General features: G+C 37.8%; 6 protein-coding genes across 16 annotated transcripts; 1 reads left to right on the forward strand and 5 right to left on the reverse strand.

Moving 5' to 3' along the window:
* The first annotated feature begins 1,699 nt into the window (after positions 1–1,699).
* LOC119989993 (nucleobase-ascorbate transporter 2) lies at positions 1,700–5,716 on the forward strand. The gene is made up of 13 exons (XM_038835792.1): positions 1,700–1,787; positions 1,911–2,008; positions 2,189–2,365; positions 2,677–2,777; positions 2,881–2,956; positions 3,528–3,587; positions 3,680–3,864; positions 4,234–4,330; positions 4,413–4,558; positions 4,641–4,732; positions 4,814–4,891; positions 4,987–5,147; positions 5,279–5,716. Exons 1-13 carry the CDS (start codon positions 1,700–1,702, stop codon positions 5,489–5,491), a joined length of 1,572 nt encoding a protein of 523 aa, XP_038691720.1. The 3' UTR covers positions 5,492–5,716.
* A 72-nt stretch (positions 5,717–5,788) lies between these two features.
* On the reverse strand, positions 5,789–10,819 carry LOC119989992 (O-fucosyltransferase 8). 10 transcript variants are annotated; one of them, XM_038835782.1, is made up of 10 exons: positions 9,783–10,571; positions 9,214–9,303; positions 9,025–9,105; positions 8,783–8,853; positions 8,588–8,692; positions 7,743–7,863; positions 7,514–7,657; positions 6,848–7,182; positions 6,507–6,747; positions 5,789–6,343 (listed from the first exon to the last, which is right to left on the reverse strand). In XM_038835782.1, exons 1-10 carry the CDS (start codon positions 10,170–10,172, stop codon positions 6,038–6,040), a joined length of 1,884 nt encoding a protein of 627 aa, XP_038691710.1. In that variant the 5' UTR covers positions 10,173–10,571; the 3' UTR covers positions 5,789–6,037. The 10 variants fall into 10 exon arrangements, with proteins under 10 accessions (XP_038691710.1, XP_038691709.1, XP_038691718.1 ...); XM_038835781.1 differs by having other exon boundaries at positions 8,588–8,676; positions 9,007–9,109; positions 9,783–10,570; XM_038835786.1 differs by lacking the exon at positions 9,783–10,571 and adding an exon at positions 10,597–10,819 and having other exon boundaries at positions 6,038–6,343; positions 8,588–8,676; positions 9,007–9,109; positions 9,214–9,300.
* Positions 10,820–12,166: 1,347 nt separating this feature from the next.
* Positions 12,167–15,203, reverse strand: LOC119987993 (receptor kinase-like protein Xa21). Its single transcript, XM_038832907.1, has 4 exons — positions 15,200–15,203; positions 15,024–15,095; positions 12,915–14,915; positions 12,167–12,841 (listed from the first exon to the last, which is right to left on the reverse strand). The coding sequence occupies exons 1-4, from the start codon at positions 15,201–15,203 to the stop codon at positions 12,423–12,425; spliced, it is 2,496 nt and encodes an 831-aa protein (XP_038688835.1). The 3' UTR covers positions 12,167–12,422.
* Positions 14,980–16,653, reverse strand: LOC119988452 (receptor-like protein kinase). The gene has a single exon (XM_038833499.1). The coding sequence runs from the start codon at positions 16,358–16,360 to the stop codon at positions 15,350–15,352; it is 1,011 nt and encodes a 336-aa protein (XP_038689427.1). The 5' UTR covers positions 16,361–16,653; the 3' UTR covers positions 14,980–15,349.
* A 3,977-nt stretch (positions 16,654–20,630) lies between these two features.
* On the reverse strand, positions 20,631–21,719 carry LOC119987994 (LRR receptor-like serine/threonine-protein kinase RCH1). Its single transcript, XM_038832908.1, has 4 exons — positions 21,713–21,719; positions 21,507–21,596; positions 21,037–21,215; positions 20,631–20,822 (listed from the first exon to the last, which is right to left on the reverse strand). Exons 1-4 carry the CDS (start codon positions 21,717–21,719, stop codon positions 20,631–20,633), a joined length of 468 nt encoding a protein of 155 aa, XP_038688836.1.
* A 251-nt stretch (positions 21,720–21,970) lies between these two features.
* On the reverse strand, positions 21,971–26,243 carry LOC119988451 (receptor kinase-like protein Xa21). 2 transcript variants are annotated; one of them, XM_038833497.1, is made up of 4 exons: positions 25,110–26,243; positions 24,723–24,866; positions 22,609–24,615; positions 21,971–22,536 (listed from the first exon to the last, which is right to left on the reverse strand). In XM_038833497.1, the coding sequence occupies exons 1-4, from the start codon at positions 26,098–26,100 to the stop codon at positions 22,160–22,162; spliced, it is 3,519 nt and encodes a 1,172-aa protein (XP_038689425.1). In that variant the 5' UTR covers positions 26,101–26,243; the 3' UTR covers positions 21,971–22,159. The 2 variants fall into 2 exon arrangements, with proteins under 2 accessions (XP_038689425.1, XP_038689426.1); XM_038833498.1 differs by having other exon boundaries at positions 22,355–22,536; positions 22,623–24,615.
* Positions 26,244–26,491: the final 248 nt, after the last annotated feature.

Here is a 26,491-nt window from a genome sequence, read left to right on the forward strand (position 1 = left end):
GTTCTAATTGTTACAGGTAACAATGTTGGAAAAGAATTAGTGGAGAGAGTTTGATTGGCCAAATTTTAGCTTACGTTGGCGTTGCCTAATTCCATGTATCTGCTTTCTTAACAAAAGAGATTAGTCATCAAAAGGCAATTCCATTAACAATTACTTTATATGTCAATTGCCTTTCTTTTACATGCATATCCCAAAAGTTATAGACCGAAAGGGTCGCTTTGCAGATTAATTCAATAGTGGCTTGAAATTGACCCCACCTCTCTTCATGTCAATCCCTGCTAGCTTCTACTGTAGCATCCTGCTATCTTCTATGGCATCGTAAGTCTTAACGATCATATTCTTATGCAGTTCTCGTGCCCTATCTATCTGTCAAAAGCCTTGAGATGTATCAAAGTCCTATAGGGTCACTGCACAATCATTTTGCAAGTTCGTTTTTTGACAGTGGAATCCAAGATATCAAACTTGATTCCTTGTATTTTTGTACTGTACTTTGGTAAGCTGAATGAGTGTGCGAGGAAGACATTTTGCTTTGAAGGATCTTTGTTTTGAGTTGAATAATTGAATTTTAGGTATTTTGACAGAGTAAATATTTTATTGGCATTTCAGGGTGAAAAGGTGAAAAATAGGTTATATGCATAGAGAAGCTCAGATTTCTTTCCAAGGTGGAATTTTTCCATATTTTTGAAGATCAGTTGCAGTCTCTCCCAACTATGCATTTCATTTTAATGCCAAAACCGAGCAGCTTGCTGGTAACAACTTACCAGCATGCAACAAACATGCATTGCTTTATAGCCATTCTCGAATAGCGAGGAATGGATTACAGAGTAACTTCAGAACGGGTCTTCAAGAAGTTAAAAAGTACTATATGTTAGGCTATCATTGTTCATAATCATAAAAGAACATAAAAAGAAGCTAAGAGAGAGAAACAAGGAAAAAGTTTTGTTGACCCTATTTTGACATCATATGAGATAGAATCATAGAACAGCTAAATGGACGATAGAGATTGTGATGCAAACTCAGCATCACACTCAGTCTTACACGCACACTATCCATTACATAACTGTCCTTTTGACTGGAAATTAAAAGAAAATGACTGACTTTCTGCCTTTTTTCTTTTTTTTTGGTTTATTTAAGGTAAAAATTTGAATGGAAACTCTTCGTTATAGAATCAAACAGATAAATACCCATTTATTGTTCTTCTAATGTAGGAAACAATTGACTAGAGACAGAGTGGAGAGGTAACGGGCAAAATCTGGAAGTCCATGGAAGGGTAGTTTGGGGATTACAACAAGACGTTAACGGCAACTTTTGCAAATCAAAAGCGCAGAGTCAGTTACAGAGCGAGAGAGAGAGCTCTCGCTACAAAGTGAAAAGCGTTAGTGGGCGGCAAGTGCTGTTTCTTCTTTCTTCTTCCTCACCAATGACTGGACTCTCTTCTTCTTTTCAGCTTTCCTTTTCTCTCAATCTTTTTTCCCATCTCTGTCTTTTGTTTTCATTGTCTAGTAGGGATTATTAAACCTTTGTATTTTATTCTCTTCTCTCTCTTGTTGAATCATTCCCATTCCATCACAAGAAGCAAGGCTGGAGTGTTGGATCTCTGTCTTTTTCTTTGTTCTACCGATTCTCTGATTCATGTGGTAGATACCCATTTGGGATCAGAAAAAAACGAAGGATTTTGCAGGTGGGGGGTATAGAGGACATGACAGCTAAACCAGAAGAGATAAGTCACCCACCAATGGACCAACTTCAAGGCTTGGAGTACTGTATTGACTCTAACCCATCTTGGGGTATGTTCATTCCTATTCACAATATACTCTTCATTCACGTTTGCTGAAATATTTTTGCCCCAGCTTTGATTTCTTGGTTTGTAATGAGTTGTGTGTGTTCCTCTGTTTTATACGTGAATTCAGGGGAGGCTATAGCTTTGGGATTTCAGCATTATATTTTGGCCTTGGGCACTGCTGTCATGATCCCTTCATTTCTTGTTCCTTTGATGGGAGGCCGTGATGTGAGTCTGTTCTCAGATTTTATCAAATTATACAAAAAAAAGAAAAAAGAAGGATTACACACAAAATTTGAGAAACTTATGACTTCAAATTTGTAATTTTCGGATTTGAGTCTCTTCTCAGATTTTATCAACTGATGCTTCTTTTTTCTTTTATTCTTCTTTGTCCTTCTCCAATGCTAGGGTGATAAAGTGAGGGTGGTACAGACTCTACTCTTCGTTGAAGGGATCAATACTCTTCTACAAACACTGTTTGGGACGCGATTACCGACCGTTATTGGAGGGTCTTATGCATTCATGGTCCCCATCATTTCCATAATTCACGATCCTTCTTTGACAAGAATCGAGGACGACCATCTGGTTAGTAGTCAATGAATATTTGTTTCATCTCTCAATTATGCATTCATTTTATCTCAGTAAGTTGAATCATGAGAAGATGATTCTGTAAAGTCAATGTATGCGTGACCCACTTGCCTAAACTAGCTTTACTGGTAACTGGTAACTGGTAAGGCCATTTTTTCAAGCTTTCAACACATTGTAAGGCCATCTTTTCACTTTTGAGGATGTGGGTACTACTTCAAAATGCATATCAGATGCAGAAATACCTAATGTCTAATATGCCCCAATTATGTGGTGGGAGGGGGAAACTAATATGTTGTATATGTTTATAGAGATTTCTCAACACCATGAGAGCAGTTCAAGGTGCTTTGATAGTGGCATCAAGCATACAAATTATACTAGGATACAGTCAAATGTGGGCCATCTGTTCCAGGTACAACTTTCTCTGTCTCAAGATTTTTGGTGTCCTAGTCAAAGAATCAACTTCCTGGTTCTATATTCAACAGATGATGATGATGACAGTTTTGTCCTTTCAGGTTCTTCAGCCCACTAGGAATGGTTCCAGTTGTATCTCTTGTGGGTTTTGGCTTATTTGATAGAGGTTTCCCTGTGGCTATGTAGCACGGACACGGACACGGACACGCGACACGACACGACACGGACACGCGGACATGTGATTTTTCCAAAAAGTAGGATACGGACACGTTGGGGACACGTTGATTAATTTTTTTTATATTTTTTATATATATACATATATTTCATTTCAATAAATATGGTCCAAAACAACAATACATTAAAACATAATATAGTTCAATTAAGATAGTTCAAAAAATCAAATATCTTATAACAAATTAAAAAATAATTCAGTAAATTAAAAATAAAAGACAAAAAGTGTCCCCAACGTGTCCTCAACGTGTCGAAAACGTGTCCAATATTAAAAAAAAAAAAAAAAATCGGATACTCAGATTCACGTGTCCCAGACGTATTTTGAGCGTGTCGGGACGTGTCGGTGTCCGACACGTGTCGGACACCGACACTCTGACCAAAACAGAGTGTCCGTGCTACATAGCCCTGTGGTATAGTAATACCTACATATTCCTTTACTTTGAAAAAGACAAAAGTGTGTTTCTTCCTGCTGTTCAGTAATAAAAAAAAAACCCTTTCTTCACCCAATCTATGTCAGGTTGGACGGTGTGTAGAAATTGGTATTCCAATGTTTCTCCTGTTTATAGCATTCTCCCAGGTACTGCTGCTGTTTCTTGTCTTCATAAAACCACATTGAATTATAACCATGGAGGCTAATCTGTGGTTATGCTAATTTTGTTTTATGTGCAGTATTTGAAACACTTTCACACAAGACAATTGCCAATACTGGAGCGGTTTGCACTTCTTATATCAATCACAGTAATATGGGCATATGCACACCTCTTAACAGCCAGTGGCGCATACAAACATCGTCCAGACACAACCCAATTTAATTGCCGAACTGACCGAGCCAATCTAATTTCTTCTGCTCCATGGTTGGTATCAAAACTAGCTTGCGAAGTCAAATTTTTATGGTACTTTATCAGAACTAGATTGTCCAAAATGCATCCTATTCAGTTGATGAATACCTTTGTTCATTCAAATAATAGACAATTAGGATTGTTTTAGAATCAGCTCAAGTCTACTTGACTCAATTTCTTTCAAATAAGTTGTTCTAAAACGACTTCTGGGTGCACACTTGTTTCCATCCAAGATGCTGAAACACTTGTTTTCTGAGATTCTTTATTTTCCTCAAGTGGCACTTCATTGTGATCTTTTTTGATTAGTACCTCAATAACCCAGAATTGGTTGAACATGTTCAGATTTCATCTGGTGTCCCTGATGCTTGAATTGGTTGTTCTCAGGGTAAAGATCCCTTACCCTCTTCAATGGGGTGCTCCTACCTTTGATGCGGGCCATGCTTTTGGGATGATGGCTGCTGTTCTAGTCTCATTGATTGAGGTAAACTCGTGCAATCTATGTAGCTGCCAAAGAGCTAGTATCGTTGACGGTTGACACAATTAACATTTTTTACTCTCTGCAGTCAACTGGAGCATACAAGGCCGCGTCACGCCTTGCAAGTGCAACACCTCCTCCTGCTCATGTCCTTAGCCGGGGTATTGGATGGCAGGGAATAGGTATCCTACTCGATGGACTGTTTGGAACATTGACCGGCTCAACAGTCTCAGTGTATGTAATGCTGTCTTTAGCCGTTCAAGTCTTGTTTTTGTGCCCTAGACAGCTAGACTAAATATCTTGATGAACAAAACAGAGAGAATGTGGGGCTCCTTGGAAGCACTTGTGTTGGAAGCCGCAGGGTTATTCAAATATCAGCTGGCTTTATGATATTCTTCTCCATATTAGGTTAGTAATTATTTTCTCATCCTTCACCATGTGAACTTTGAGTATCTTGAACCTCTAAATTAGTTCATCTGGTTTTGGCAGGAAAGTTTGGAGCTTTGTTTGCATCAATTCCTTTCACCATATTTGCAGCCGTATATTGTGTTCTGTTTGGTCTAGTTGGTGAGTACTAATCTTATTACAGTCTCTTTGTGTGTATCGTATTCCACCTTCCATTTCCTTTCACGCGACTGATTGTCATCCACTGCTGTTCTCAGCTTCAGTTGGGTTGTCATTTTTGCAATTCACAAACATGAACTCAATGAGGAACCTCTTCATCACAGGCGTTGCCTTCTTTCTAGGTTTTTCAGTTCCTGAGTACTTCAGGGAATACACTGCCAGGGCCACACATAGCCCTGCTCATACCAGAGCTGGATGGGTATGGCTTCTTTACCTCTTATGACACACAAAATGCCTTAGATTCCAGCTTGTGCCAATATTTCCTGTAGTTTTTGAATCTATGAACCCTAGTTGACCACTCACTTTCATGTCTGTTCTTTCTATGTGCAGTTCAACGATTTCCTTAATACAATCTTCTTCTCCTCCCCAACCGTGGCACTGATAGTTGCCGTTTTCCTGGACAATACACTTGACTACAAGGACAGTGCAAGAGACAGAGGAATGCCGTGGTGGGCTAAATTTCGAACATTTAAAGGAGACAGCAGGAATGAGGAGTTCTACAGTCTCCCTTTCAACCTAAATCGTTTCTTCCCTCCATCTTAAAAAAGCAGCTCCCCCCACCAAAGGAAGATGTTAGAGGAAAAACATCATTTCCAGAGGATTTAAATGGTCGCATATCAAGTGGAAGACGAGTGACAGTGAGATTGCTTGGAGAGAAATGACACCTCTGCTTTCTCCTCCCTCTCTTTAAAAAATTTATTGATTCCTTCCTAATAGCTAGTTTCTTCTCTATGGTCTAAATGCAAGAAGTGGCAGTTTTTTTTCCTATGGGAAGGAATATAGGTAACAGACAAACTCAAAGACCAAAAATGAAAATTTATTCACTATCAGTAATAATTTACAACCATTTAAAGATTATTGAAATAACGACACAAAGAATTGAAGCAATAGAAAATTAACAGCGAAGAACAAACTTAAAAAATCACATGGTCGATCATGTACATACCAGGGCTTGAATGCAGAACAATCCCCAGCATAGCTGGTCTCGGGTTCGTGAAATGCAAAGTTGCTTTTGCTTGTGTTGTGATATGATTAGTATCAGTGGCCAAAGTGAAATTAAAACTTCCGAAGTTGTCAGCATGAATGATATTAAGATTTGCACATGCATTCTGGGCATCTTGGCAGTCGATAAATACTTCGGCCAAAACCTCTCACACGCACCCTTTGACCCTCCTCAATCATCTTCCTCACTCTGCCTTCAAAGCTTTCCCATCCTATGGTGCTACTCTCCGACAAAATTGCAGCTAGCCTCTTTTTGTTGGGCCGCAATACAGGTGCATGGCCATCACCATAGTAAGTTCGGAATCCTGAAACCAGCGATGCTAGTTGGCTACCAGAGTCGGTCATCGCAAACACATCAGCAGATGCGCAAGCAATGAAGTCCAATGCTGCTAGCTGCAACGAAAAAATATCTTTTGACATAAATTCAAGCTCCAATTAATTTTTTGATGACCTATGCAATATTTGTAAGCTAAGAGAATATATAACAGTCAATGCACAGCAAAAAAATCTAAGATAAATTTAAAAAAAAAAAGTAAAAAAGAAACTTAAAAAATACCTGAGAAGAGAAGTTCTTAAAAGGTGCCAGTTCACTGGGTGTGAGGAGTGTTTCTTTTGTGACAACATTGGGATAGAGGCTGGTGAATGGATGCATCTTGGATTCTCCTCCATATATTTGAGACCCAGCCATATAAATATAAGTTCCACGTCGTAAACTGAGACCAGCAAGAACAAGAGCAGCTTCCTCTGGTGTTAGTGGACATCTTCCCAACTTTCTCAGCTTCACCGGTGAAATAGGCCTTCGAATATCAGTAATAAAAGGACACAGGTCAACAAACCAAATGTTAATTGAAAAGATTTCATAGAAGAGCGCAACATAAAGGACACAAAAACCCCTACTTGGAGATCTTCAAGCGTTCAAGGAGCAGAGGGAAATGGACTTCTCTATAGGCTTGAAGTTCCTTTCTCTCAGTTTCTCCACCCCCAAAATCACATAGGGAGTAGGCCACCATATCTACTTCAAATCTCATGTGTAAAGCAAGATACCGGGATGGGCCTACTGTGGCATTGTGATTTTTTAAGGGAATGTCTGGCATAAAGTTTCCAAGCAGTTGCTTGTCCACCAAACTCCTGGTGCCTTCATATTTCCTTATCCTTCCAATCAATAATGACCCAACTTGTTGAATTTTTGGTACAAACTTCAAAGCATGGAAGTTACACCTGCATCTTAGTTTCTGGAAAAAAATTCAAGATCGCATCAGCAAATGTCACAGGAAAGTTATGTTAGATATCAATTATCATACTCCCCTAATGAACTGTGATAAAGAATACTGAAAGATAATTTTAGTGAACTAGGTCACAGGCATGAGGCACCAAGAATTAATTGCTAATCACAAGTTCAATTACCATCAGTCAAAATTAACAACAATCTTACTTTTGTATCACAAATGTGGTTTCTGGAGACAATAAGCATATGTCATATTACTCCAAGTCACGTGATGGTTGAGTTCTGAGAGGTCTAATATCTATTCTGGAAAAGATAAAGCTCAAAGAAATGTCTATTACCTGAATATTTAAAGGCAATGGATCAAAGCCGAGTCGATTTCCAAATCCAAGGAAGTGAACTACTCCATTACGTAGTAAAAGTGGAAGTACTTTTCTAGAGTAATCAAAGGGCTTTGCCTCCTTCATTATATCTGCATCTGTAATCTGAAAAGGCCAGCGAAATGTATAAGATAATGTTCTGACATTAGTGGAATTTATTCAATGGAGAAGACAATGCGAAAGCACATACTAGGCTACCAATGGCTTCAATGTCTAATGATTTCAAATGTGATGGAAGTTCTTTTACAATGCTTACTTCATCCTTCAAGGTATTCATAAAGTAATCTTCTTGGTAAATATCACCAAACTGGCTGCACTTCCATCAAAGAATTCACAGCATAAATTTTATGCAGATAAATGTTTAATCGATGATACTAGGGTATGCAAAAGAAAAGTTGGAATTACAAACTTCACATGATATCAACTGATTATGGGGCAACAAAACATACTGGATAAGCAGAAAACATACCGCATAACCTCCATGGGCAATTAACTAGCAATGTCATAAGATCAAGATGCATCACTACATTGGAGTATTACATACGAAAATTACCAGTTATGTTTCCTATTAGGCCAGGGATGTAATAGACTAAGATAATATTAAATGTCACACAGTTTTCTAGCTGAAAACATAGTGATTATGTCTGGTTTACATATATAAGCATGAGCCCCTTGTAGGTTTCAGTAGCCTGGACCTCAATATAAAATGAAGTAAAATATTGGAGGAGACCAAGTTCAAAACGAACATGATAGTTCACTTACTCTTGTCCTTTCATGCATTTACACAACTACAGAACTACCATAATAGTGAATCCTCTTTCTGCTGAAAGATCAATACAAAAACATCATAGGGAACAACAGCATGAATAAATGAAGTGCAGCTAATGAAATAAACCCTACTCCAAACATACAGAAACTCGTAAGGCTGGTTTTGATAGTGCCGCACTAACACAGTTGCCAACAGAAATGAAATTGAGAACTGAAACCAAAAAAAAAAAACAGTAAAATGAAATATTACTGGATATGACCTCAGACCTAGGATCCTTCCATACATTACTGTAAAGAAATCTGGGAAGAACTAGAGTTGCGTTAAGCAGAGATGCTACGGCAACCGCATTGCATATCTGCAGGTAATAAGAGCTGTAATAATTGAATATTTCCGAGTAAGACACTTTTTTCTTTCCTATTTGAAGCATAAATTTTGCACAACAAGGCAGCACAAATACTTACAGCAACTCGTTGTTGATTGAGACCGCCATTTGCACTAACCAGCATATAGCCATTACTTCTGCCAGAATTTTCTGTCACAATAGTATAAGCTGTTGGTCCCAAGTATTTTAATTGATTACAGTTTTGTTAATCTCAAGAAGACCATCCCTAATGCTTTCTCTTCTAAAGTAATCAAATAGGATGTATCACATGAGCAAGCAGTCAAACTCATAAAATTCAATCACCTAAATTGGTGGTGGGACCTTTTGTATATGCACAGGGTTTCCATACAGATGCCAAGCGATTTGATTCTTCCCAGAAAACTGATTTCTCTTGCTTAAACTCTTTCTAGAGCAGAACAAATGTGTCAGAGCTTGTGGGATAAAATTTTGATAATATAAACTGACAAGCTTATCAACTTAAATCTGTTGACTAGAAAAGTTTCAATTAACCTCGGCAAGAGAAGCTGAGGCCAAATTCAGAAGCCTGGAATACATCTGTACTGGTGCTTCTGTCTCATTTATGTGGGCAGCGCTTTCCTTCTTAATGTACATGCAACGTAAAATTAGCTGAGTCAGGGAGCACTGAATCTAAGGTCTGATTCACTATCTATGAAAAAGAACGCAAGTATTTAGAAGAAAGAGATATATGTTCACTATTAAAAATAGCATACTAATCGAGCAAAGAGAAAAAAAGGGGCTTAGCTGGACAAGGCAAACAAGAAAACAGAATCATGTACAAAACTACATATAACCAAGTCATATAGTTTGACAATGCAATTGCCTCCTAAAAGGAAAAAAAGGTTTATAACCACTGCACTGTATCATGGCTGCACTAGCAAAAATCTGGGAATATCATGCACTTAATACAGACACTTAGTGTCATAGAAAGAGTGCCATCAAACAAACTGAATCCCTTCCCCCCCCCTTCTCCCGTGGATGAACCTTGAAGTTAAAGAGTAGTACGTTTGAAAACATGGAACATGAATGTTGTGCAAACTAAAATAGGTGCCAAATCATACCTTAAGGACACTTGAATGATTGGAGTTTGAGCTATTATGTATATTCACTGAAGCAAAGATGGATACCATGAAAGAATCAAGCAGGAAAAGGAAACCCATAAAACTGAACATGAAAACAATTGACCTCATGTGCTTCTGGAACCACATATGCTTTTTCCCCACATGAACTCCCTTAAAAGGTCCAGGTTTTCCATAATCACTTTTAAAGGTATCAGCCAATGTAACTTTTGAATTCCAATTGATATCCCCTCCTGAATTTCTCCTACCAATACATGGATCACCACCTACTGAATTATCTGAGGTTCTAAGCTTATAATCTTTCATCCCAACAGACAAGTCAGCAATCCGGGATTCCGGACGTGGGCTTCTCCGAGACCCTTGCTTTCCCATTACAGGATCTCTCAGCAGAACCTCAAGCAATCAATCATCAAGAACACAAAAACTCCATTTCTTATTTTAAAAAAAGATCAAACCTTTATGCTCCTGGATTCATATATAAAATCTCACTTCTAACAAGAAAACTTATTATTTGTTGTTAGAGTGACAACTACAAGAAAACTTATTTCTTTGTTTATTTATTCTGTCTCTCTCTATCACACTAAACAACCCAACTAATCCTGTTGATTTCGAGCCATGTTGGCGTATAATGACATTAAGAATAAGGAAAGATGACTGATAAAACAAGAAGATCAAAGTATAAATTGGAAATGAAGCTAACAAACAGGTGACAGCGATGTGCATATTTAGATGAGTGAATCGAAAGCGAGAAACGCAACCACACTCGCAAACTGAGCTTGCAAAACAAGAATTATACCTGCAACAACTACTTCTCACCAAACAGAAGTAGGACATCCCTTCTGCTTTCTCTATCTCCATATTCAAACCCAGAAAACAAAATAAAATAAAAGAAGAAGAAGAAAAATGTGGCGGTAACTGAAGAATCTGCCGCGAGAACTGGAAAAAAAAAGAAAAAAAAAGAGAGAGAACAACAGTCCAACCAACGAGGGATTCATCTCTTTCGGCTGAAAGGGGAAGCAGTTGACTGCAGTTACACCAGAAGCCCAACCGCGGGTCAAACAAAAAACAGTTTGACTTGGGCCGAGAAAATGCAAGCAGTGGCTTGGTGTTATAAGTGTAGCCCAAATTGGAATCGAATTTAGTCTTGGGCCGACAGAAGTAAAAAGGGTTAAGTGCAGTTATAGCTGTAGCCCAACGTTGGCCCAAGCTATAGACGAAGTTAGGAACTTAGGATTGGGCGAAATGTCATCCAACCTGATCCCACAGAAATAGCTAATGAGAGACGGTGGGTCATCCAAATCTACAGTACTGGAGAACAAAATAAAGTAAATACTTTGCTTCCCATTATATTACGTATTCAGATGAGATTCTTGTGATGAATGAAAGATTGCTGATTTAACCTATTTCTAGTAATGCTTGATTTTCATTTAGATGGTTCTATCATCTACGACTACCCACACAGAAAGTAAGGCTGTGAATTTGATGAAAACCATGATTTATGATAGAATGTAAATGCCTTCAATCAAACGAATTTAGAGAAGTGAGAGAATGTGATGATAAAGAAACCATAGAGGATCCGTTGCTCAACTGGATGACATGAAAAGTAGAAGTTTAAGACAATTTCATTATTATTATTTTTTTTATATCTGAGGAACCCCGAAGCTCAGCGTGCCACTTTATAACAGTTGGACAAATCCAAATCTCGAGTCATCAATCCACTCTTACAATGGACTTGACTAGGTTTACCCACCATTTTTGTGGTAGCCCTGTGAGAATACCATTGAGGGAGGATTTCATTACAATTCAGAAGGCTAGGTAGAATAATGAAATTTTGATAGCCAGGTAGCACAAGCCCCTAAGCTACAAAGATCAGTCAGGATGCCTCCTTGTAATTCATTGTTTTGAAGATACAAGCCTGAAGATTCTGCAATATTCCACGTGAATTAGGCATGAATAATCCAGTGAGTTGGTTGTTTTCCAGGTGTAACACTGCTAAGTTGTTCATGTTGCCAATTTCTCCCGGAATGCTTCCCTCGATATTGCAAGATGCCTAGGAAAACTCTTAAATAGTGTTGGGGAGATCTCCAATTTTAACCTAAAGAGTGCCATTAAGTGGTACAAATTTCCTCAACTATTTGCAATGAGTCTCAAGTTACCAAGTGAGCTGGGATGATGTGTTCGTCTAGATTTTGCCCTACTATTGCAATTCAAGGCATTCATTGTTCTGGGTTTTCTTTCAGTTAAGGTCAAAACAAACATATAGAGTCATCTCCATTATTTTATCCTATTGTTAGTCTTCTTTAAATTTATTTTTCCTGGTTTAGTATGTAACATGATGATTGAGTTTTGTTTCATCCAGGACTTCAATTTTGATGTATCACCAGTGAAAGTTCATCTGATGCTGAATGTCGAGAAGATTCAGCGATGGTCCGACCTGGATCCTTGGTCAAGGAAAGAGGTGCCACTGTAAGTCATATAATTTTATTCTTCCAAATTCATGGATACATTCTTGCATAAATGTTAACAACCATAGCAGAGCAAAAGAGAGCTTTGCTTTTTCCATTTTAGGTAAAAGAAAACAGCTTGATTGGTGGAAAATTTCACAAGCTTCTGCATAGAAGGTTATTCTACTAATACTTTCAAAGCATGAACTTGATTGACTCCTACCCTTGGTAGATACCTTGATCGTCTTTCAATACTAGCAAGAAGCGCAGATTTTATTTTCTCAAGTCTGCTTCCTACCTCTTCCATATTGATCCTCTCAACAGGTAAATTAGTAGTGCAATTAATAGCCAAACTCAGGATTGATGCCGCACATTGCTTCTTCGCAGCAAAATGCAGATCGTTTTGATGTAGTAAATCGGAGTCCACAATTTCAGTGACTGAGCCATTTAATAGTGAATCACCAACTAATTGCTTCAAGCTCATGTCCCCTGAAAACATTTCATCTGTTGGCTTCTTGCTTGTAATTGTTTCCATCAGCAGGATTCCGTAGCTGTAAACATCACCTTTTCCGGATATATGTCCTCCACTCCCATACTCTATCACACAGCAAAAAGAAATTAGACAGAGAAGTTTAAAATCTAGTGTCTAACAAGATGAATTAGAAACAACCTGGTGCCATATACCCAATTGTCGCGAGGGTTTGGGTCAGTGTCATAGATTGTCCTTCCCCTAAGAGCTTGGCAATGCCAAAATCACTCAAATGCCCAACCATATTTTCATCCAGCAGCACATTGCTTGGTTTTATATCACAGTGCACAATTGTGGTTGAATATCCATAGTGAAGATACTCTAGTGCTGAAGCAACATCTATCACAATCTCCAATCTCTTCAAAATGTCCAAATGATGAGTGTCAGAATGCAGCCATTTCTCCAAGCTTCCGTTGGGCATGTAGTCTAGTAAGATGGCCTTGAAATCATGAAGAGGATTTGAACAGCAACTGATGACTTTCACCAAGTTTCGATGGCGTATATTGCTGATTACCTCACATTCAGATTCAAAACTTGGATATGCTCCTTCAAGTTCCGAGTTGAAGACCTTTACTGCTACATTGATCCCATTTGCTAGTATTCCCTTGTAAACTGAACCATAACTTCCTCTGCCTATTAGGTTGCTTTCACCAAAACCATCTGTTGCCAGCACAAGTTCATGATAGAAAGTTCTTCTCCATGTTGTTAGAGCCAATACACCTTCATCAGCTACTGGCGGTTTCCTTTTGTTCTTTCGGTATCTGGAGAACAAAAGTAGGATGACTAGAACAAGGAGTGTCGAAGCGGTAATTGTTAGGATATATACTAGAACAACTTTCCTTGATCTCTTAGTGGAACTAGGTTTGCATGGTGGGAGTTGCAGCCGGGGCGCACCACATATTGCTTTGTTCCCAATAAATGATTGAATCGAAGAGTTGGGAAATGGCCCTCCATTAGGAATTACTCCCTCGAGTCTATTGAAAGACATGTTCAAATACTTGAGATACAAGAGTTTCTCCAAGGACTTGGGAATTTCTCCAGAGAGACTGTTATTGGACAGATCCAAGAATTCTAAGCTAATCAAGTTACCAAATGATTGGGGAATATGACCCTGCAATCTATTATTTGATAAAGAAAGATGTTCTAAAGCAGTGAGAGGAGCAAAACTGTTTGGCATATCTCCTGACAAGTAGTTGTTGGATAAATCTACTTGTACCACAACCTTCAAGTTTTGAATATCTGGTGATAGGGTCCCATTGAGAGAATTCCCAGACAAGTTTAGGAACAAGATATCTCGTAACCTCCAAAGGGTTGAGGGTATCGTCCCTGTTAGGCTATTGAAACTTAGGCTAAGTTTCCTTAGAGATTTAAGATTACCTAAGCATTGGGGGATTGGTCCAGAGAGCTGATTAAACCCCAAAGATAATTCAAAGACTTTCTCCAAACCACACAACTCTATAGGGATGGCTCCTTGTAGTTTATTATTGGACAAATTCAAAAGCTGGATCTCCGGTAACGTTCTAATAGAGGTAGGAATAGTTCCTGTCAATTCATTTTCTGCAAGATCCAACCATGCCAAGTTGGTTAATTTGCCGATTTCACTAGGAATGCTACCCTTAATGTTGCATCCATGTGCATAGAAATATCGCATAGAAGCAGATAGATTTCCTATAGAAATTGGAAGAGTTCCACTTAGTGAATTAGGACAGACTATCAAGCGGAACAGATGTTTGCAGTTTGTCAAAGATGATAGGAAGCTCATTTCGGTAGATGAAGATTCAGTTGTTAAAAGATTGTTTGCCAAATTGAGCCATTTCAAATTTCCTAAATTACCAAGTGAATCGGGAATAAAACCAGAGAATGCATTGGCGGCCAAAGTCAACACAGTTAGCTGAGAAGCGTTGGAGATAGATGTGGGGATTGGTCCAGTGAGTTTGTTTCTTGCGAGGGCAAGGTATTCAAGACTTGGAAGCCAGAGGCCTGTGCTCGCTGGAAGCCTCCCAGAGAGGTCATTAAAAGCTAGATGAATGGCTTGCAAGGTTGAGATATTAAAAATTGATGATGGAATGAAGCCAGTGATTCTGTTACTATCCAATAATAAAACTTGTAACCTCTTTAGGTTACCAATCTCAGGTATGGTGCCTGTTACATGTTCAAAAAATATCAGATCCTAAATATAATGCTCACACACAAGTCATTACACTTTTTTAAAAGTAGGGAGATGGGTTATCCTAGAAAACCACTGCTTACCTGACAAATTGTTGGAAGAAAATATAATTGTCTTCAGTAGGGTCAAATTCGTGATAACCAGAGGAATTGGCCCTGTTAGGTGGCATTCTGGTATGTGTAAATACTCCAAACTCTTCAATTCACCCACCCGTCCGGGAATTTTTCCTGTAAAAAAAGTGATTTCTTCTCCTGAGTACTCATTAGTAACAATCCTTTGTAATAAAATAGATTGCAAGGGGTGACTGTCGTTAGATATATTTAAAAGTAATAGTTCTTAGTTCATTATTTGTTCGTTAAGGTTTGATGGCAGCGAGAATGTCCTTGTGGGTTGGTATACTAGTATATAATTAGGTGAGGAATGAGGGCATACCATTGAAGTTGTTATGTCCAAGATACAACACTTGAAGCCTCGTCAAATTCCCGATTTCTTCAGGGATGCTTCCTTGGAAATTGTTCTCTTCCAATACTAGATATACAAGCTGTTTGCATTGAAATAAACTTGGTGGAATCCTTCCAGAGAACATGTTCTCATACAAGTAGAGCACTTCTAATTGTGGTAGATTGTAGAACATATCTAAGGGAAGATGACCAGACATATTATTAGTACTGACATCAAGATGTTGCAATGAAGAAGTGTTGATATTGATAATGGGAGGCATTGACCCAGAAAGCCAGTTGTTGCTGGTATCTAGAAGTTGCAAAGAAGACATGTTGAAGATGGTGGAGGGAATATAGCCTGACAACTCATTATGATCCAAATATAGCACCTTTAAGTTATGGAGATTACCAATGGATTTAGGTATTGATCCTCGCAGACCATTGTTACCTAAGTTGAAAATCTCTAGCTTTGACAAGTTGTACAGAGAAGTTGGGATGCTGCCAGTGAAATTGTTGTTGTACAATCTCAAGTCTCGAAGCTGAGAAAGATCTCCAAGCCACGATGGTATTTCACCACTAAAGTTGTTGTATGACAAGCTAATGTATCGAAGCCGACGCAATCTGGCTAACTCAGTTGGTAGAGAGCCTTCAAAACTGTTATTTTGAAATGAGAGCCTAGAAAGGAGGGATAAGTGTCCAATATGAGGGGGGATAGTTCCTGTAAGACCCATGCTAGAAAGATTCAAGGTAGTGACTCTATGGTGGCGAGTTCCACAAGAGACGCCAATCCAAGTGCAAACAGAGGTTGCAGTAGACCAGTTTGTTGACAAGAATTTTTGAGAGTCAATAGTGATGTGAGCTTTCAAGGCTAGAAGGGCAGATTGATCTGTGGTGATGTTTTTAACTTCAATAGCTGATCCAGCCAAGAAATAAAACAGCGTTGCAACTGTGAAAGAGAGAATGAAACAACCACTATCCATAGTTGCAGTTAATATTAGTGATTTGAAAAGATAAAGTTGGCAACTGCATTATATAAAGAGAAATTCTAGTGGAGTTTGACTAGCCATGAGTGAGACAGATTTTGACAATTTCAAGTTTAGCATCAAGGTCTACCCAATTAATTAAAGCGTCCCCACTAGGGATGTGCAAAACCCATTTAAAACTTGACCCAACCCACATATCCGACCCAACCCCATCCCATACCCATGTGAATATGGGTTAGATATATCTAACTCATACTTAATGGGTTGGGTGAGGGTTGTGCTTTTTTTTAATCCGACCCAACCCCATTTAACATTACGTGACATAATTAACTATTAAATGTAAAATGAAGTTTTTTTTATATTAATCCTTAATTCTTTAATCGTCTTTAATCCTTAATTTTTTATACTAATCCTTAATTCATTAATTGAAATTAATCGGTTGATTTATGGATTCAAACCCAACGCAACCCAACCCAAAATGAGGTTCGTTAAGGGTTGAAGGAACCCTTACCCGAACCTATGCGGGTCGGATGAGGTCCCTCTCTATACCCAACCCATGTACACCCCTAGTCCCCACAAATAAACATCATGAACTAGAACCACACAATTTCTCTCTTGAAGTAATGAGCCTCCCAGTATGGAGATTTTTTTCCATCCAATCAAAAAGATTTTTTTGGGGGATGAATTGATTTCATCTTGATGAAGCATGAGATAGAAAAAAACTTTTCTTAGTTAGAATGTCATGAGTTTTTTGATGGATGATAAATGAATAGATAAAATCTGAAATCCTAATTTTCTACAGCACATTCTATTTTTTTTAGTCTTGATGATGGATTTTCAATCCTATAGTTTTTGACAATTTATATATTTTCTACCACTCTAGGTTCTATGATTGTGAAATTTTATGACGAATTGAATAAGACAAGTCTCAGTCTTCTTGTCTTTAACGGAGTATATCGAAGCAAACTATGAACCCATTATTGCATAAGCTATGGCAGTACTACAAGTATGTTGGGAGAGCGGTTTCCAAGAACTTGGGGTATAATCTGACTCTTCCATCATTATTGCTGCTCTACGGGGTTTACAAATATGTTGGGAGAGCGTTTTCTAAGAACTTGGTATAGAATCTAACTTTTCCATCATTATTGCTGATGTAAATTTCAGCAATTATCAAGTAGCAGAGTTTGGTCATTTTATTGATGCAATAAGGAAACTTGAGTCTTTGTTGGGGTCTGTTAGTTTTGGTTATGTTCCTCAGACTGGCAATGGAGTGACGCAATATGACTTACGAGTTTGGCTAGAAGAATTCCCTACTTGTATTTCTGCTTTAGTTGCTCATGAGGCGTAAACCCTTCTATTTCTTGACTTCAATGATAATTTATGTTCTGTAAAAAATAAAAAATAAGACAGGTCTGGAGAAATACAAATGAGATTGACCAAAGAAAAATTGACAAAACGAAGCAACACTGCAAATTAACAAAGTCCATAGAGAACCGGGAAAAGACTGGCATTTACAAGGAGAGTGTAAGTGACTTTGGTTGAGGTGTTTTTTAAATATTTTATATTTTCTTTTTCTGTTTTGGAAGTTTTCTTAGCCATTTATTCTCAGATTTATCTGTGAAAAAAATAGTGTTGCATGTTTGTAGGTAGATTGTTTTTTTGGTGTGAATAAGAAACAACTTGATGCACGAATTAACTGGAAAGTGACCTCTGATAATTTACAAGTAGTGCATGAAAGCAAGAAACTTTGTGATCTTTATTTCTGATTGGTTTAGGCATTCTGTTTTCCTTCCCCACATGTTTGTGACATTCAGTGCACATATGTTTCCTTCACGCGTTTATTGTATTAATATGAGCAATATGTTGTTTATGGCATGGATTTGAAATGTGAAAGTCATTGATGAAGATGTGTATCTGTGACCAACCAACTGCCAAACTAAATAGAATTCATAGAATTTTTCTGCCAAAACTGTACTACGTTAATGCAGCATACCCAACATCTTGTTTTTCCACTCTACAGTCATAATCACCAAGTCAACATATTCAATACGCAGAACCACTTGTTGTCCTTGCTTTTTGAATAAGAGGAGTCCTTATTATTCGGGTATATTTCTATATTACCCGGTGTTAGTCTGGTATTTATTCTTCGGTTGTATAATTCTTCTGTTAGGGTTTATTCCAGAGCTTACTCTTTATATATGAGTATAAATTATCTTCTCTCTGTTTTTTTTTTTTTTTTTTTTTTTTGTTCATTGGGATATATGTATATGATCATATAATCTATGGTCTCACCAATTCTTGAACCTGAAATTCATGTTTTGGCTGTAATATCTTTGCACTGTGTACACCAAATTTGCTTCTGCTTTCTGGCTTTTCAATATTATTCCACAATCAAATTGAAATTCAGCAACTACGGAAAGTTGCTTTAATAAGTGAGGTTTTGTGAAAAATTCAAAATCGTCGGCTGTTGATATGTACATACAGCTTTTCTATTTTTAGAAAACAATTTTCCAGTATTTCAAACCATACATGTTTTATGTTCCTTACTGGAAGACAAATTGAAATATACAAGGTACTAGAGAGCCTCCATGGACTTGGGAATGACTCCAGATTGGACAGGTCCAATATTTCCAAGCTTATCAAGTCGCCATATGACTCAGGGATGGTGAAAGAGAATGAAGCAACCACTATCCATAACTGCAGTTAATACTAGTGATTTGAAATGATAAAGTTGACAACTACATTATATAAGGAGCAATTCTAGTGGAGTTTGACTAACCGTGAGTGACACGGGTTTGACGAATTCAAGTTTAGTGTCAAGGTGTACCCAATCAATTGAAGAGTCCCCATCAGTACAAATCATGAACTAGCATCACAAAGTAATGAGCCTTAATATGGAGTGACTTAATATTATTTCATTCATTTCCATTGATAATTATATATACTAGCACGTCGCTACGGGCGTTGCCGTAGCTCGGTGCTTTTTTGCATTAATTGTGAGAGTTTAAGAGAACAAAAACAAAAGGTAAATTATTTGAATTGTAATCAATAGAAAAGGTAAATTATCATGCAATGTTAACTAACTTATTCATTAGTAATGTTATGTTTAGTTCATAATTTATTATCGACATAATATTTGGTTTAATTATGACCAACACTTTGATCTAATATTTTGCTCAACGCCATTTCTGAAATCAGCCAATCTCACTATCAATTTAATAAAAACCATCTTTCTAACTCTTAATTCTAGCAAAAGAAACAAACAAGTCATGACCAAACAATCTTAATTTTGAAGTTCAAAATGAATGCATTCAGAACGCAACCAAACACAATAAGTAAAGTAATTTAACAAACCTTTCAAGGAAAACAACAAATCATTTCCGCCATCAATCATTTTAAAAATACATATACTTTTATGGTGGACTCCTTAAAATTACCAAAACAAATGAAGTGGTACTTTATCTCCTCGTTCACCTTATTTGTAGTGGTTGAATGTAATTGGAAAGACCTGGATCTTCTCTTTTCTCCTTCAAACATGCAAAAACATTTGTCCTATAATTTTACCTACTCTTTTTTCCTCAACCTTGACAATATTGCTCTAATTTTTTCGGTCCATACCAACAATAACATCATTATAATTGTATGGTTGAACTATCTGTATTTATGTAACTATTTTCATTGATCTTTCATTCATCTATCTTTGATCTGTATTTTTTATTCACTATAATTCGATTACATCATACTTAAATTCCAACAAAATCTCTAACTTATGCAATTTCACAAAGTCCCTACTCTCACATATTATTGTACCATCTCTCTAATTCTTTTCCTAATTTTTTTTCAAACAGACAGAAAATAACCATGTTCTGAAATTGATCACACAAAAAAGATAAATAAAATAACCATGTTCCGAATTTTCGTAAGCAGTAAGCACTTGAACTCATTCATGCATAACAATTCATATAATTAAATTTTATCTACTCCTTTTGTAATAATTTAGTCGTCTTATTAATTTAATATTGTAAAAAAACACCCAAACCATCACCACAGTGAGGAATAAATTACAAAGCCCTCCCGTGGGAATTTGTCCTTGCAGTCTATTGAATGAAAAATTCCTATACTTGAGGAACAAAAGTGCTTCCAGTGACTTAGGGATGACACCAGAGGAAATTGTTATGAGAACACTCTCATTGAATTGAAGCCCAATGAGAGTGTTCTCATTGAAGTAAGGTTATCGAAGCATGTTGGCAGTGCCCCATTGAGCTTATTACTGTCCTTGTATATAATTCAACCAAGCTTCGGTCGGGATGCCTCCTTGTAATTCATTGTTTTGAAGATACAACCCCTGAAGATTCTGCAATCTGCCAAGTGAATTAGGAATGAATCCAGTAAGTTGGTTGTTTTCCAGGTGTAACAATGCTAAGTTGTTCATGTTGCCAATTTCTCCTGGAATGCTTCCCTCGATAATGCAAGATACCAAGGAAAACTCTCATTGGGCTTTGTGAAATTGCATAAGTTAGAGATTACGTTGCATTAAGTGGATTTCCTGACGGTACAAATTTCCTCAAGTACTTGCAATTTGAAGGAAGAGAGAAAGGTAAGTTCTGAATTAGAAGAGTCAGCTGTCAAGTTATTTATTCCAAGGGTGAGCCATTGAAGGAGTCTCAAGTTACCAAGTGAGCTGGGTTGGTGCCTGAGAATGAATTAAAGGCCAGCTCCAAGGCACAGAGCATGGCCATAGAAGCATTAAAGATGGACTCAGGTATTGTTCCGCTGAGTGCATTCCCACCAAGGTAAAGCTGCTCAATATTTTGAAGCTGGAGGCCAATGTCGATGGGAGGTTGCCTGAGAGCTGATTAGAAATAAGTGAAAGGAGCTTCAATGATGAGATATTGAAGATTGAAGATGGAATGGGACCACTCATTCTCTTACTTGACAAGCCTAGAACCTCAAGCTTTAGATTACCAAATTACTCTGGTATTACACCTGCAAACAATGTGAACTATCAGCAACTCTAGTAAGCTGTCATGTCCTTTCAACTATAACTACTTTTTTATGGAAGAAAATGTTGAGCCACATACATGAATGACTGCATAACTTTTGAATTCAACTGGTGTCCAGACTTGTAAAACTAAAATGAGACCTTCTTTTTCAATTATTTTCCATGATTCAAGGGTAAAGAGACAATGAGAAAGCATTTTCATTTGACCTTTTGTCTGGTCTGCGTTGTGTTCTACAATATATTGTTTAACATAATTGTCACAATCATATGAATTAAACTATATTTTGCAAGATCTCATAGTCAAAGGAAGCTTGGACTTATCAAAATGCATATGAACTTTGAATTACCACCCATCTGATTAATGTTCTACGGGACCAAAACCCAGCTGATTAATCATCTCCATTATTTTATCCTTATCTTAGTCTTCTTTAGATTTATTTTTCATGGTTTAGTATGTAACGTGATTGAGTTTTGTTTCGTCCAGGAATTCAACTTTGATGCATGACCAGTCAAAGTTTATCTAATGCGCTGAATGTCGAGAAGTTATAAGTTCCATTGATGGTCCGACTTTTATCTCTAGTCAAGGTAAGAGGTGCCACTGTAAGTCGAATATAATTTTATTCTTGCAAATTCATGGATACATTCTTGCATAAATATTAACAACCATAGCATAGCAAAAGAGAGCTTTGCTTTTTTCCATTTTGTGTAACAGAAAACGTTGGAGGAAAATTTCACAAACTTGTGCATAGAAGGTTATTCTACTAATGCTTTCATCGCAGGAACTTGAATGACTCCTACCCTGGTAGATACCTTGATCGTCTTGCAATACTTGCAAGAAGCTCAGATTTTATTTTCTCAAGTCTGCTTCCTACCTCTTCCATACTGATCCTCTCATTAGGTGAATCAGTGGTGCAATTAATTGCCAAACTCAGGATTGATGCCGCACATTGCTCCTTTGCCGCAAAATGCAGATCGTTTTGATGCAGTAAATCGGAATCCACAATTTCAATGACTGAGCCATTTAATAGTGAATCACCAACTAATTGCTTCAAGCTCATGTCCCCTGAAAACATTTCATCTGTTGGCTTCTTGCTTGTAATTGTTTCCATCAGCAGGATTCCGTAGCTGTAAACATCACCTTTTTTGGATATATGTCCTCCACTCCCATACTCTACATACAGCAAAAAGAAATTAGACAGAGAAGTTTAAAATCTAGTATCTAACAAGATGAATTAGAAACAACCTGGTGCCATATACCCAATTGTCGCGAGGGTTTGGGTCAACGTCATAGATTGTCCTTCCCCTAAGAGCTTGGCAATGCCAAAATCACTCAAATGCCCAACCATATTTTCGTCCAACAGCACATTGCTTGGTTTTATATCACAGTGCACAATTGTGGTTGAATAACCATAATGAAGATACTCCAGTGCTGAAGCAACATTTATCACAATTTCCAATATCTTCAAAATGTCCAAATGATGAGTGTCAGAATGCAGCCATTTCTCCAAGCTTCCATTGGGCATGTAGTCTAGTAAGATGGCCTTGAAATCATGAAGAGGATTTGAACAGCAGCTAATGACTTTCACAAGGTTTCGATGGCGTATATTGCTGATTACCTCGCATTCAGATTCAAAACTTCGATATGCTCCTTCAAGTTGTAAGTTGAAGACCTTTACCGCTACATTGATCCCATTTGCTACTACTCCCTTGTAAACTAAACCATAACTTCCTCTGCCTATTAGATTCCTTTCACCGAAGCCATCTGTTGCCCGCACAAGTTCCTGATAGGAAGTTCTTCTCCATGTTGTTAGAGGTGATGCACCTTCATCAGCTGCTGGCACTGTCCTTTTGCTCCTTCGATATCTAAAGAACAAAAGTAGGATGACTAGAACGAGGAGGGTCGATGCGGTAATTGTCAGGATATATACTAAAACAACTTTCCTTGATCTTTTAGTGGAACTAGGTTTGCACGATGGGAGTTGCAGCCATGGCGCACCACATAATGCTTTGTTCCCAACAAATGACTGAATCAAAAGGTTAGGAAATGGCCCTCCATTAGGAATTGCTCCCTCGAGTCTATTGAAAGACACGTTCAAATACTTGAGATAGAAGAGTTTCTCCAGGGACTTGGGAATTTCTCCAGAGAGACTGTTATTGGATAGATCCAAGAGTTCTAAGCTAATCAAGTTACCAAATGATTGGGGAATATAACCCTGCAATCTATTATTTGATAAATAAAGATTTTGTAAAGCAGTGAGAGGAGCAAAACTGTTTGGCACATCTCCAGACAAGTAGTTGTTGGATAAATCTAGTTGGATCATAACCTTCAAGTTTTGAATATCTGGTGATAGTGAGCCACTGAGAGAATTCCAAGACAAGTCTAGTTCCAAGATATCTTGTAACCTCCAAAGGGTTGAGGGTATCGTCCCTGTTAAACTATTGAAACTTAGGCTAAGTTTGTTTAGAAATTTAAGATTACCTAAGCATTGGGGGATTAGTTCAGAGAGCTGATTTAACCCCAAATATATTTCAGAGACTTTCTCCAAACCACATAACTCTGTAGGGATGGCTCCTCGTAGTTTATTATTTCCAAGAAACAAACGCTGGATCTCCACTAATGTTCTAATCGAGGTTGGAATAGTTCCTGTCAAATTATTGGATGCAAGATCCAACCATATCAAGTTGGTTAAGTTGCCGATTTCTCTAGGAATGCTACCCTTAATGTTGCATGCACTTGCATCGAATGATTGCAGCAAAGCAGATAGATTTCCTATAGATATTGGAAGAGTTCCATCCAGTGAATTATACTCGACTGTCAAGTGGGTCAGATGTTTGCAGTTTGTCAAAGATGATAGGAAGCTCATTCCTGCAGCTGATGAAGACTCAGTTGTTAAAAGATTGTCTCCCAAATCGAGCCGCTTCAAATTTCCTAAATTACCAAGTGAATCGGGAATAAAATCAGAGAAGGCATTGCCTTTCAATTCCAACACAGTTAGTTGAGAAGCGTTGGAGATAGAATTGGGGATTGGTCCAGTGAGTTTGTTCATTCCGAGCACAAGTTTTTCGAGACTTGGGAGCCAGAAGCCTGTGCTTGTTGGAAGCCCCCCAGAGAGGTCATTAAAATTTAGATACATTATTTGTATGGTTGAGATATTAAAAATTGATGATGGAATGAAGCCACTGATTCTGTTACCTCCAAAATGTAAAAATTGTAACCTATTGAGGTTATCAATCTCAGCTGGTATGGTGCCTGCTACATGTTCAACATATCAGATCCTACATATAGTGCTCACACATAAGTCATTACATTTGCTTAAAATTAGGGAAATGAGTTATTCGGAAAAAACAAATGCATACCTGACAAATTGTTGTCATTAAATTCAATTCCCTCCAATAGGGTCAAATTTGTAATTACCAGAGGAATAAACCCTGTTAGGTGGCATTCTCGTATGCTTAAATACTTCAAACTCTTCAAGTCACCTATTCGTTCTGGAATTTTGTCTGTCCAATGAAATTTATATATAAAAAAAAAAGTGACTTCGTCTTCTGAAGTACTCATTACTGACAAGCCTTTGTAATCATATTAGATTGCAAGGGGTGGCTGCCATTAGAAACATGTATATTTTAAAAGTAAATGTAGTTATTATTTGCTTGTGAATGCTTGATTGCACCAAGAATGTCCTTACGGGTAGGTACACCAAGGTCAGAGCAATTTTATTAGGTAACTGAGGAATGAGGGCATACCATCGAAGTTGTTATGGCCAAGATACAACCCTTGAAGTCTCGTCAAATTCCTGATTTCTTCAGGGATGCTTCCTTGGAAATTGTTATCGTCCAATGCTAGATATACAAGTTGTTTGCACTGAAATAAACTTGGTGGAATCCTTCCAGAGAACATGTTCTCATACAAGAAGAGCACTTCTAATTGTGGTAGATTGTAGAACATATCCAAGGGAAGATGACCAGACATATTATTAGTATTGACATCAAGATGTTGCAATGAAGAAGAAGTGTTGATATTGATAATGGGAGGCATTGACCCCGAAAGCCAATTGTTGAAGATAGACATAAGTTGCAAGGAAGACATGTTGAAGATGGTGGAGGGAATAGAGCCCGATAGCTCATTATACTGCAAATATAGCTCCTTCAAGTTGTGGAGATTACTAATGGATTCAGGTATGGATCCTCGCAGACTATTGTTGCCTAAGTTGAAAATCTCTAGCCTTGACAAGTTGCATAGAGAAGTTGGGATGCCGCCAATGAAATTGTTTCCGTACAATCTCAAGTTTTGAAGCTGGGAAAGATCTCCAAGCCACGATGGTATTTCACCACTAAAGCTGTTGTATGACAAGCTAATGTATCGAATCCGACGCAATCTGGCTAACTCTGTTGGCAAAGAATCGTGAAAATTGTTATTTTTAAAGGAGAGTCTAGAAAGGAAAGATAAGTTACCCATATGAGGGGGGATAGTTCCTGTAAGACCCATGTTAGAGAGATTCAAGGCAGTGACTCTATGGTGGCGAGCTCCGCAAGTGACGCCTATCCAGTTGCAAACAGAGGTAGCAGTAGACCAGTTTGTTGACAAGAGGTTTTGAGCGTCGACAGTGATATGAGCTTTCAAGGCCAGAAGGGCAGATTGATCTGTGGTGATGTTTTTAACTTCAATAACTGATCCAGCCAAGACATAAAACAACGTTGCAACTGTGAAAGAGAGAATGAAACAACCACTATCCATAGTTGCAGTTAATACTAGTGATTTGAAAAGATAAAAGTTGGCAACTGCAGTATATAAGGAGAAATTCTAGTGGAGTTTGGCTAGTTGTGAGGTTTGACGGATTCAAGTTTAGTGTCAAGGTGTACCCAATTAATTGAAGAGTCTCCACCTTTTGCAAATCATGAATTAGAGCCACAAAGTAATGAGCCTTAATATGGAGTGACTTAATATTTTTTTCATTCATTTCCATTGATAATTACATATATATGGTCAGGTCAATCGGGGCAGGGAATCGAGTTCCCCTGGTAGGAAGACACGTTCAAATAGACAAGGTACGACAGAGACTCCATGAACATGGGAATGACTCCAGAGAGACTGTTATTGGACAGGTCCAATATTTCCAAGCTCATCA

Source organism: Tripterygium wilfordii, chromosome 21, assembly GCF_013401445.1.
Source record: "Tripterygium wilfordii isolate XIE 37 chromosome 21, ASM1340144v1, whole genome shotgun sequence".
NCBI classification, from domain to species: domain Eukaryota; kingdom Viridiplantae; phylum Streptophyta; class Magnoliopsida; order Celastrales; family Celastraceae; genus Tripterygium; species Tripterygium wilfordii.